At 56.3% G+C, this 11272-nt stretch overlaps 1 protein-coding gene across 3 annotated transcripts; it reads right to left on the reverse strand.

Moving 5' to 3' along the window:
* SIVA1 (SIVA1 apoptosis inducing factor) lies at nucleotides 1-5242 on the reverse strand. Of its 3 annotated transcripts, none has more exons than XM_082450853.1 (5): nucleotides 5061-5242; nucleotides 2734-2928; nucleotides 1885-2041; nucleotides 611-694; nucleotides 1-206 (listed from the first exon to the last, which is right to left on the reverse strand). In XM_082450853.1, exons 1-5 carry the CDS (start codon nucleotides 5176-5178, stop codon nucleotides 149-151), a joined length of 612 nt encoding a protein of 203 aa, XP_082306979.1. In that variant the 5' UTR covers nucleotides 5179-5242; the 3' UTR covers nucleotides 1-148. The 3 variants fall into 3 exon arrangements, with proteins under 3 accessions (XP_082306979.1, XP_082306980.1, XP_082306981.1); XM_082450854.1 differs by lacking the exon at nucleotides 611-694 and adding an exon at nucleotides 1117-1198 and having other exon boundaries at nucleotides 5061-5241; XM_082450855.1 differs by lacking the exon at nucleotides 611-694 and having other exon boundaries at nucleotides 5061-5239.
* Nucleotides 5243-11272: the final 6030 nt, after the last annotated feature.

Here is an 11272-nt window from a genome sequence, read left to right on the forward strand (position 1 = left end):
TTGTCTAAATATAAAGGGTTTATTCTCTTCTGTGATCAGGAGAACAAAATACAAAATAGAAAGGCTGTCCCCTCCCGCCCCTCCCCCCAGTCCCTCAGCGTGGACGGCGGCGAGGTCGTCCAGGCAGGGCTGCCGTCCTCTCCTGGCCTCAGGCCTCGAACATGGCGCAGCTGGCGCACAGCACTTTCTCGTGGAGGTCACTGCAGCTGCGACACCGCGAGGTTGGGGGAGAGGAGCTGGCATTAGGGCTGAGTTCCACGGGAGCTGCCGACCCCACCTGGTCCCTCGACTTTATCTGGAGGTGGGGCCATGGGCCCAGACAGAACCAGTTAAGACGAGGCCCCACTGCCGCAGGGGGCCGAGCCCACAGGGCCGGGTCCTCGGAGAAGGACACCCGCAGAGAGAGGCAGCTCAAGGGTCCGGGGAGAGGCCGGAGCACAGAACCCGCGGAGTGCGGGGCTCCAGGAGCAGCCCCCCGCGGCCTCTCTAGAACCAGCCCCCCGACAGATATCTGCCTCTGGAGCACGCGGGTAGACGTCTGGAGCGCTCGCTGGAGCCGCCCCCACGGACTGACAGCTAAGGAGCCCCCAGGGCTCAGCCCGGCTCTCACGTCGGCCAGGTGTGCAGCAGGGCTGACTGGCCCCGGATGGCTCCCAGGGGCAGCGGCTCAGGTAGGGTAGGGTCGGGAGACACGCTGAAAGGGGACAGCAGCACGCCTGAGGCGCAGCGGCAAAGGGTCCGCGTCCAGGGCCAGGAGCTCGGCTCCAGCTCTTGGCGGCGATGCCCTCCCCCCCCCCCCACCCGCGGCCGTGCCTGACCCTGGGGACGGGGCAGCCAGCAGGTGCGGGCAGGATGCCCGCTTCCAGGGCGGCGCTGAAGCTTGGAGGCCTGAAGCGTGGCCTCCAGCGGGGACCCGGAACGCGTCGTCTGTTTCTCACCCGGGTCAGAGAGCCCCGCCCGCTGGGGCCCGAGAAACAGGCAGGTGCGCGGCGGGCTCTGCAGACGCATGGGGACCAGGCAGCAGAGAGCAGGGGCGGGAGGGGGCTGCCACGGGAGTCCCTGCAGACGAGGACGGCCCCAGGGAGGGAAGCGGCTGCCAGCAGGCGGGGCGCCCACCTGGCCCCTCAGCTGGCCCTTGTGCTGTGCGCAGCTCCCCCTCCAGGGAAAAGCCGCTGGCCACCGGCAAGGCCCTACCCGTCTCAGTTTACATATAAATAGGAAGAAAAGAAAAACTGAGTGGGCAAAATCAAAAGAAAGAGTGTTCCACACTCACGACTCGCCCAGCACCTGACCCCTGACCTGGCCAGCACGGGAGGCCCACGCCTGGCCTCCGTCCTTCTGCCCAGCGCGTCCCAAGCGGGGAGCAACCCACCTCTCAGCAGGCGTGTTTTTAACTTTCCACGGTTGGGGTTGGTTTTAAAGGCCACTGGGACTAAACTGGTTTGAGATCTGCAGAACCTTTCTTACGGGGCACTGCCCATCCCCACCCGTCAGCCGGGAGTGGCCGCTGGGACGAGGACAGCGCCCGAAACCTCCTGGGCAGGGAGGGGTCCACCGGCTGCGGCGGACACGCTCACTCAAGTCACAGACAAACGCCTGTTTCCTGCCCTCACCTGTCAGGCGTCCTCCGCTAATGAGCACGCTACATAGGAAGGCCACGTGAGGCTTCCTGATGCCAGGGCTCAAAGGACTAGAGCACGAACGGTCTGGGACAGACCACAGACAGCGCAGAGCTGACCTGCAAGGTCTGGACTTCCTCCAGAAAGGATCTAAAGGTCTTGGAAAAACTCAAGCTGAGCAAAGCATTTACTGGCATCACATCGTCCCACGGGGCAACGCGGGATGGGCCTGCCGCCCCCACTCCCCGACGGGGCCCTCACTCACTCCACGAGGGCACACAGGGCGCAGGCCACTGCCCCACAGCCGCAGCAGGTGCGCACGCAGCGCCCGCACAGGGCCCGCTCGCACTGGCCGCACGCCGCCTTCCCGTCCACGGCCCGCACGCACGACGAGCAGGCGCCCGACGCCGCCATGGCTGGGTCTGTGGGGAAGAAACACCCGTCAGCCCAGAGGGGACCTGAGCGCTGGGGCTGGGGGCCACGCCTCCTCCCGCGCCTGACCGACCACCAGGTCCTAAGACGACAGCCTGTGCGTAAGCACAGCACCCAGACCCGTTCACCAGGGAGATATCCCAGCTGGCTTCCGTGACTCCCACCTACAACTCCCACCACCCAAATGTCGGTACCTAAGGGTCAGCCCTTCTCCTGACCACCTGCGTCGGAAGTCGCTAGGCCTTCGTCCCCTGTGTGTCTCACAGCTGCGTCTCAAAGCGTGGTCCCTGCATCACGGGTTAACACAGGGGTCCCTTTGCCTCACCCAGACCCGGGGGCGGGAGAGTTTTTAACCAGCGACACAGGTGACAGTCTGAGACGCACCCCACACTGCACAGGGACCCGAACAGGCTTTTCCCACCCAGGTGGGACTCCGTGGGAGAGCTGCAGGTGGAAAGCAGGCAGGACACCAGGAGGGTCACCCAGAGGGGTCTCTGCTCCTTTCCGATCCAACAGTTAGAAGCTGTTCGCAGCTACCAGACGTGGATGTTGGTGACAGCAGAGCCTCCTGTTCATATTGTCAGACTCGGGCCCGGCTCCCGCCAGCCCAGGTAGGAAAAGCCCCTGCCCCACCCCGTCCTTAGCACACAGCTGGGAAGCACCTGCCGTGGGCCTCACTCACCAGCCTCGGAGGCCTGGGCTCGACTCCTGGTCAGTCGGCCGTCGGGCCCGATCAGCATCTGCCCGCGCGCGGCCCGAGGGGCTTCCGTGGGACCAGGCTTCGGGGACTCCGGAGTGTCGACGATGGCGCAGCCTTCCTCCCACGCGGGGTCCATGCAGGCCTGGGCCCCGCGGAAGAGGAGCTGCGTGGTCTTTTCTGCGGAGGACAACCATTTCCCCGCTTACACCGCTGCAGCATGGAAGCACCTGCCTGGCCACCTCGTCCCTTGAGCTGTGCGTGGCCGGGTCTCCTGCGTGGTTATCCAGCCACCCCAGACCACGCTGCTCCCTGGCGAGCTGGGTCCCACCCTGACCTCCTGCCTGGGCTCAGCGGCCACCTCCTCCAGGAAGGTTCTGGACCCTGCAGCCCCACCTGGGCTCCCTGTCCTATCACTCTGCTCATTTTCCACACGTGTGGCCTCACCTCCTTGCCGTTCGTCTCCTCCACAGCACCCACAAGCCGGCTTCGTCCAGCAGAGGAAGCTCTGCGCTGTGGAGTGCTAGCTAACGCACAGCCAGAGACTCAGAGCTGAGCCCACCCCCCAGGCAGCACGCACCCCTTCACCTACCACGGAGCTGCTAGCAGACGGCATGGCAGCAACCAGCTCCGGACAAGGTACCCCAGAACTTCCCAGCCCTCTGTGGGCCCTGGACATCCCCCCACCCCCTGACCCCAGAGCTGAGGTGGTTTCTCAGGGCACTGGGGGCTTTCACAAGGTCAAATGCCAGGTGCCAGCCCCAGAAATGCTTTGTTTGTGGTTTTCTGCCCTGTCCCAACAGAGCCAGGGTGGAGACCTCAGAAGCTGCTGGTGCTAAGTGAAACCGACAGAAACACACAGTTGGGTAACTCAAATGGAGCGGCTGATGACAGCCCCGTCACACCCAGTTCCTCCTCCTCCAATCCTCCCCACCCCCACTTATAATAGGGTGGGACTGGGGGGAGGTCATGTGGTGAGGCTAATACTTGCTTTCAAGGGCCTGTGGTCCGTTCAAGATAAAGAGACCAGGGTTCAGGCTTGGAATTCATTACACACGAGTTCACGCTGGCCTATGTCCTGCCCTTCTCAGGGAATGCCCAGGGAGCCTAGCACTCCCTCTGTGACGGGGCCCTGCGAAGGACAAGCCCCTGCAAATGCTCCAGAACATCGTGGTCAAGAGCTAGACTGACTTAGCCCCCATTTATTTTTAATTCTTCTGTCTGCAGTGTTTACATTTTTTGAAGGTCCTGAGAGGATAACACTTGCAGTCTGGCCATAGTACTCACAGCTTCACTCATTTTTATCACCTGCAAGGCCTGGAAAGGCATTTGCATTTGCAACCCTGTGTGTGCAAGAAAAGAAAGGGCACAGCAGCTGCTGATGGGGGCAGCGGGGCGGGGGTGAGGGGTGGGGAGCAGCAGGAGGAAGAGAAGCAGGGTCTCCCCAGGCTAGGCTCTTCCCCACATCCCTAATGCACGGCAGCACCACTCAATCACAGACACCCAGGTAACCATCTGACTGTTCTACACGCACAAACCTTGTGCCTCCAACCACTACTTAAGGTAAATTCCACTCTGTAGTTACCCCAGGGTATTAACCTCCCCGAAGTGATGATCAATAATATCAATGCGCCCGAAAACCTGCATGAGGAAGCCAGAGAAGGCTTTCTAGGTCAGTGTCCTTACATCTCTGGAACTGGACACTCCAGCCACAATGAACCGGACAGCACTCTCCGGCTTCCCGGTTTTTGCACAGCTGTTCCCTCTGCCTGGAATTCCCTTCCTCTCCCTCTCTGCCTGCCTAACCCTGCAGGATTCGGCTTCGACTCTGTTCCTCCACGAGACCTCTGACAGCCTGCAGCTGGTCCTGCAGCGACCCGTGCCTGCCCTGATGACCTCTGGAGAGTCCTTCTCTGGCTGGCCCCCCAGTAGACCGCAAGGCAGGGTCTCCCGCAGCCGCAGCGCCTGGCAAGGAAGGCGCGCTCCACAAACGCCTCTCGGGTCAGAACAGGTGCTTCTACCGGCTTATTCCACCGGGACATCCCACTCCCCGGCCTCTCGCTGGGCCGGTCAGACCAGGGCTGGCTCCTGAGCGAGTCCAGCATTCCCACAGGACAGAGCCCCGTCTCGGCCCCACGCGGAGGCCGCCTGTTTCGCGAAGGTGGAGGGCGGGGACAAGTCGTGGACGCGGGCGCATTCACAGCGCCCAAATCGCTGCTTCCAAACACGGCCGGGGGGCTGGCCCCGGCCCCCGGCTCCAGGGGGCGCGGCCTGCGGAGACCGCCTGCCCGACCCCGCTTCCCCTCACTCACCGAAGATCTCCCGCGTGAGGCGCTCGGCGCACACGCCGCGACTCAGCTCCCTCCGGCCCACACGCACCTTGAGCTGCAGCGGGGCCGCGTCCGCGAAGGGGCAGCCCCGCTTGGGCATGGCCGCGGCCCGCAGCGGCGCAGCTCCGCGGCCGCGCCTCGCCTGCCCATGATGTCACAGCCGCGCGCCAACCCCTGCGCGGGGCGGGGGCGGGGCTGGTGCGCGGCGCAACGCGGGATAGGCCCGGGAAGAGGGCGGGGCAGGGCTGCTGCGCGGCGCGACGCGGGATAGGCCCGGGGCGGGGGCGGGGCTCGTGCGCCGGGAGGCGGGACTCGGAGACGCGGGAAAGTCCGGGAGAGGTCAAGGGTCGGAGTGGGCGCCCCGGGTGTGGGGAAGCGGGAAGGCGGTGTGGTGCGCACGCGCCGCAGGATGGGCTGGAGGCGACATCGTGGGCGGGACTCGTGTGAGGGGCGGCTCGTGATAGGTCGGAGGCGACATGTGGGAGGGACTCGTACAAGGAGGTGCGGAAGGGAAGGGCGTTTCAGTTGTTTTTAATTTTGCTCCCCAAACAACTCTCGAAACTGGTTATACTTCTCCGTTTAAATCACCAAAAGTTCGCGGATGATTCACTTTTCTGTAATTCTTAATTTGGAGGACTGCCCCGCCCTCACAAGTGGAGAGTGCCGGATGAACGCACTGGACACACGTCACGGGCCGGGTTCCGGGCCCTGCTGCGTCATGCGGGGCAGGCCTGACATAATGTCGGGCTCTGACAGAGCCGTGCAGCTCCGGCTCCACCTCGGCCTCTGCCGGCCGCCTGCCCACCCGACCCTCGTCCTGTCCGCTGCCCCGGGGTCGTCCAGCTCGTTCCTCTGTCCCCTGGATTTCCGCTGACAAGCCGAGGGCCTCCGTCTTACAGGCCACGCCCCACGCGACGCACCCCTCACGTGACACCACGCCACGTGATGCACATCACAGCCCAGGACACCGGCAGGGATGGGGCGGGGCCAGCCTCCGGTCCACCTGCCTCTTCCCGCCAGGCATGGCGGGTCTAGGGAGACCAGGCCGAAAGTGGGGCTTCGGCCAGCTTTTTTCCTGTTGCGTGACCGCATGATCGGGTACGATTCCTGGTAGCGGTCTGCGGTCACTGTGACAAAAAGACGATTGGTTTTATCCCAGAAACAGATGAAATTCCCGGGAGTATTGTTTTTACTCTTACAGGTCTTGGGAATTTTAAGACTTATTTGCGTTCAGATTTGAAACTGCCTTAGGCTCGTTTAAGACACAGTAGATAGATGCAAAACATTGTGATTAAAAGAGAATCTTGTTAGCTCTTCTATTTCAACCTAATTTTAATTTAAGAAATATTTGTTGAGGGCCCAGTCAGTGCTGGATTAGTTTTCTAGAGGTGCAGTAACAAAGCATTCAGACTGAGGGCTTAAACAATAGACATTTATTCTCTTACAGTTCTGGAAGTTGGAAGTCCAAGATCAAGGTGTGTGCAGAGCTGGTTTCTCCTTGCCCTGCAGACAGCCGTCTTCTCCCTGTGCTCACGTGGTGGTCCCTCTGTGTGTGTCTGTGTCTTCATCTCCTCTTCTGATAAGGACGCCAGTCAGACTGGATTAAGGCCAACCCATATGACCTCTTTAAAACTTAATTACCTCCTGGTTCCTCAAAAAGTTGAAAATTGAACTGCAATGTGATCCAGCAATGCCGCTTCTGTGTATACAAAGAAGTGAAATCATTATTTTGAAGCGCTATCTGCACCATGTTCCCTGCAGCATTTTTACAATAGCCAAGACATGGAAACAACCTAAGTGTTCATCAGTGGATGAGTGGATAAAGAAAATGTGATATTTGGAATATACATATAATGAAATATTATTCGGCCATAAAAAAGAAGGCCATTCTGCCAGTTGCAATAACGTGAATGAATCTGGAGGACATTTTGCTAACTGAAATAAGTCAGAGAAAGAAAAATACAGTACTGTATGATATCACTTATCTGTGGAATCCAAAATCATCAAACTTGGGACTTCCCTGGTGGTCCAGTGCGTAAGACTCTGTGCTCCCAATGCAGGGGGCCTGGGTTTCATCCCTGGTTGGGGAACTAGATCCCGCATGCACGCCGCAACTAAGAAGTCCGCACGTGGCAACGAAGATCCCACATGCCGCAACTAAGACCCAGCGCAGCCTAAATAAATAAATAAATATTAACCAAAAAAAAAATCATCAAACTCATAGAAACAGAGTAGAATGGTGGTTGCCAGGGGCTGGGCTTGGGGGAAATGGGGAGCTGTTGGTCAAAGGGTACAAACTTCCAGTTATATGGTAGATAAGTTCCAGGGATCTAATGTACAGCTCGGTGACTATAGTTAGCAAGTATTGTGTACATGAAGGTTACTAAGAGTAGATCTTAACTGTTCTCACCATACCAACAACAACAACAACAAAATGGTGATTATATGAGGTGAAGGATGTATTATGTAACCTTATTATGGCTTGCAATGTGTATGTGTATGAGATCATCACACTGTACACCTTAATGTAAAAATTAAGAAACAGAAACCTCATTTAAAATGGAGTCAGAGGGAATTCCCTGGCGGTCCAGTAGTTAGGGCTTCGCACTTTCACTGCAGAGGGCCTGGGTTCAATCCCTGGTTGGGGAACTAAGATCCTGCAAGCCACATGGTGTGGCCAAAAAAAAAAAAAAAGAGGAGGCCAGAAGAGGGAGCAAACATGCCCTACTGCACTACATTAATTGCAGACCCAATAGGAAAAGAGTACCTCGCATCTACAAAGAAGAAGGTTACTACCTTACTACCTAGCAGGAGGAAGAATTTCTCCTTGCCCGACAACAGCCCAGCCAATAAGAGTCTGTCACAACTCAGCCAATGAAAGACCACTTACATGTCAAACTCCCAGTTTCCACCAATGGGTTCTTTGCTCAGACTAGCCCCTTCCATCTCCCGCTTCTCAAGAGTTTTCTCACCTTTGTTCTCCAGAGTTGCCTGTGGTTCGCCATAGATTACATGTCCTGAATTGCAATTTTTTGCCGTTCCCAAATAAACCCATTTTGCTGGTCTCTTTTATTGTTTTAGGTCAACAGTATACAATTAAGGTGTACATTATATGCCAATTATATGTTCTATTTCAATTATATCTAAATATATGTCAGTTATACCTCAATAAAGCTTCGGAAAAAATGACCTCTTCAAAGTCCCTACCTCCAAATACAGTCCCATTCGGAGGTACTGGGAGTTTAGGCATCAACACGTGAAGTTTAGGGGAACACAAGTCAGCCCATAATAGATACCGAGCTCTGGGCTAGGCCCTTAGGGGTGGTGTGGAGCAGAGCCAGCAGGGTCCCTGCCCTCTGGGGGGACAAATGTCACAAAAGGGGAAGGACGGGAGCTGTGGAAGCAGAGTAAGGAGAACTGCCTTGCCCGGGGCTGGGCGATATCCCAGGAAAACCGAACTCATGCAAAGCATTTGCGGAACGGCATAATTTGACCTTAGAAAGTTGGACATTCTGGAAGTGAGTATGTGTCAGATGAGGAAGGAACACGCTTTCTGTTTTCCCACGAGAAGTGCAGCAAACTTCCCCTCCAACAAAGGCAGAGTGGGTAAGGCTGGCAGGAAACGTAGTCATTAATATGTTTCATCACAGTTGCCTCGGGGTCCTAAAATTGTGAGTAATTATCATCTGTTATGTAAGATGGTTGTATGGTTACTTTGAGTAACTTGTAGATTGGGGTATAATTTACTTACAGCGCGGTTGTGTGTATCTACGCCCAGTGGAATGCCCAGATGGTAAATGTACACACTTCTGCCAGTTACGATGACCCCGTCGCCCCTCCCCCGCCCCGGGCAGAAGTGACCATTGCTCTGCTTTCATCCCTATGGGGACGCTGCCGTCCTAGAACCTCACAGGCTGGGGCTCATTCTGCACGTGCACCTTTGTGTCTGGCTTTTTCCCTCAGTTCGCTCCGAGACCGGCCACCGTCCTGCACCCCTCAGTGGTCCATTCCTTCTGTTGCTGAGTGTATTCCCTGTGTGGATGGACCACAGTTTGTTTACCTGTTGACTGACACCTGGGCTGTGCCAGGTTTTGGCTCTGATGAGGGCAGCTGCTCTGAACATTCTTGTCTAAGGCTTTTTCTGTACATTCGTGGTCATTTGTTGTGGGTCAGTGCCTAGGAGTTGAATGGCTTGATGGTAGGGTAGATGAATGTTAAACTTCTGAGCAAACCGGCAGCTCTCCAAAGTGTTTGGGAAAACACTTTTTTGTTGTTTTTGTTTTTTTTGCATTTTGGCCACGCCCCGTGGCATATGGGATCTTAGTTCCCCGACCAGGGGTCGAACCCTTGCCGCCTGCAGTGGAAGCACAGAGTCTTAACCACTGGACCGCCAGGGAAGTCCCTGGAAAAACACGTTTTATCAAACAACGTTATCAAGTCACTTACTTGTCTTTTATCCACGTATTGACCTGAGACCATTGTGAGCTCGTCTACACTGGGGCTGTGTTATTGGTGCAAAGAAGAGAGAGCACCTTATTATAATTACTCAGACCCTCACAACATCTGATACTGAGAAAAAGGGGGCTGTCTGTCCTAACCCAACCCAGAGGACAGAGCCTCCCATCCCTGGGCCACATGGGAGTGAGGAAGCTGGTGCCAGGGAAGAATGATTTCCCCTCCAAATTGGTGTCTTTTTACCTTGTATAACACCTGCAGATACTCAAAGACATTGCCTGGGGCTGCCTCCCCAAGATTTTGTCCAGAGATCAAAGGAAAGAACAACTTATATTCGAGTGGAGGATTTAGCAGCTACTACATAATATAGCGGCTTTTTGCAGCTTTGTAATTTAAATTGCAGGTTGAGCTTGCCAAGCCAGGAGTGCAGCTTTTTATGCAGAATGAAATGATTTCTTTCTTTGGAAAATGCCTACTCTGGTGGATCGCCCAAAGCGTGCATCCCTCTGTCGTAGCAGGATGGTCATCTGGTCAGGAGAAGCACAGTATCCCCGGGGGCAGGGAAGAGAGCTGGGGTCCACCTCCTCTTTCCTTAAGAACTCACCCTGCCTTTGGCCTCTCCTTTCGTCCCTCTTGCTCTGTCGTGGAAGGAAATAATTCTTGGGAAACTCCAAGATCAGTTTCCGCTGGTGCTTCTCACCTGTAGCCCTGCTGCCTGAGGAAGGTGGTCCACACGCATGCCCCTGACATCTTTCAAATTGCTGAAGGCCGTTCTCGGCACTGTTTGGAAAAGTTCGCTAGCAGGTGTGAAGCCATACACCCAATCTGTGGCCCTTTCACCCAACATGCTGTCACATGAGTTTGGGACTCTGTGGTGCAAGCCGGTGACACCGGACCCTGTGGAACCGCCCGGGGCCGGCAGGGTCCATGGGAAGCAAGCCAAGTTGGCAGCGGCCTAATGTCAGTGAACCCAGCTGGCATCCTCAGCTCTAAAAAGTTAGGATTTAGGGCTTCCGTGGTAGCGCAGTGCTTAAGAATCCACCTGCCAACCCAGGAGACACAGGTTTGAGCCCTGGTCCGGGAAGATCCCACATGCCGCGGAGCAACTAAGCCCGCGTGCCACAACTACTGAAGCCCACGCGCCTAGAGCCAGCGCCCCACAACAAGAGAAGCCACCGCAATGAGAAGCCCGTGCACCGCAACAAAGAGTAGCCCCCACTCGCCGCAACTAGAGAAAGCCTGCGTGTAGCAATGAAGACCCAACGCAGCCAAAAATAAATAAATAAATAGTTAAAAAAAAAAAAAAAGCTAGGATTTAAGCCCGGCAGACTCTAGGTCTCTCCATATGTATAATCCCTTTCCTCTCTGAAATGATACCAAAAGACCTGTTATTTTTCTAAACTTACCCCAAAATGTGAAGGGTTAGGGAAGCTACCACTCGGCCTCCGGTTGAGCACAGACTACAGTAGGCTCTTTGAAGCTTCAGCCAGTTGAGAAGTGGCTTCCTAGCCCAGGGGACTCAAGAGGGATGGGGCCAGTGGCTGTTCCACTGAAATGGAGGGGACTGATGGTTGCGGGGAAGGGCTCGGGGCGCTAGGGTGAATCTGTTGACGTGTTTAGTTCTGGAAAACCTGTTTAATGCCCGTGGTCTCTCTTCTCTGGGCTGGTTGCATTTTGTGGTCTGAGCAAACTCATGCCTTGGCTTCGTGACACAAAAATGTGTGTCAGGGCTTCCCTGG

The sequence above is a fragment of the Balaenoptera physalus genome, assembly GCF_965194825.1.
Source record: "Balaenoptera physalus genome assembly, chromosome: 2".
In the NCBI taxonomy this organism is placed as follows: domain Eukaryota; kingdom Metazoa; phylum Chordata; class Mammalia; order Artiodactyla; family Balaenopteridae; genus Balaenoptera; species Balaenoptera physalus.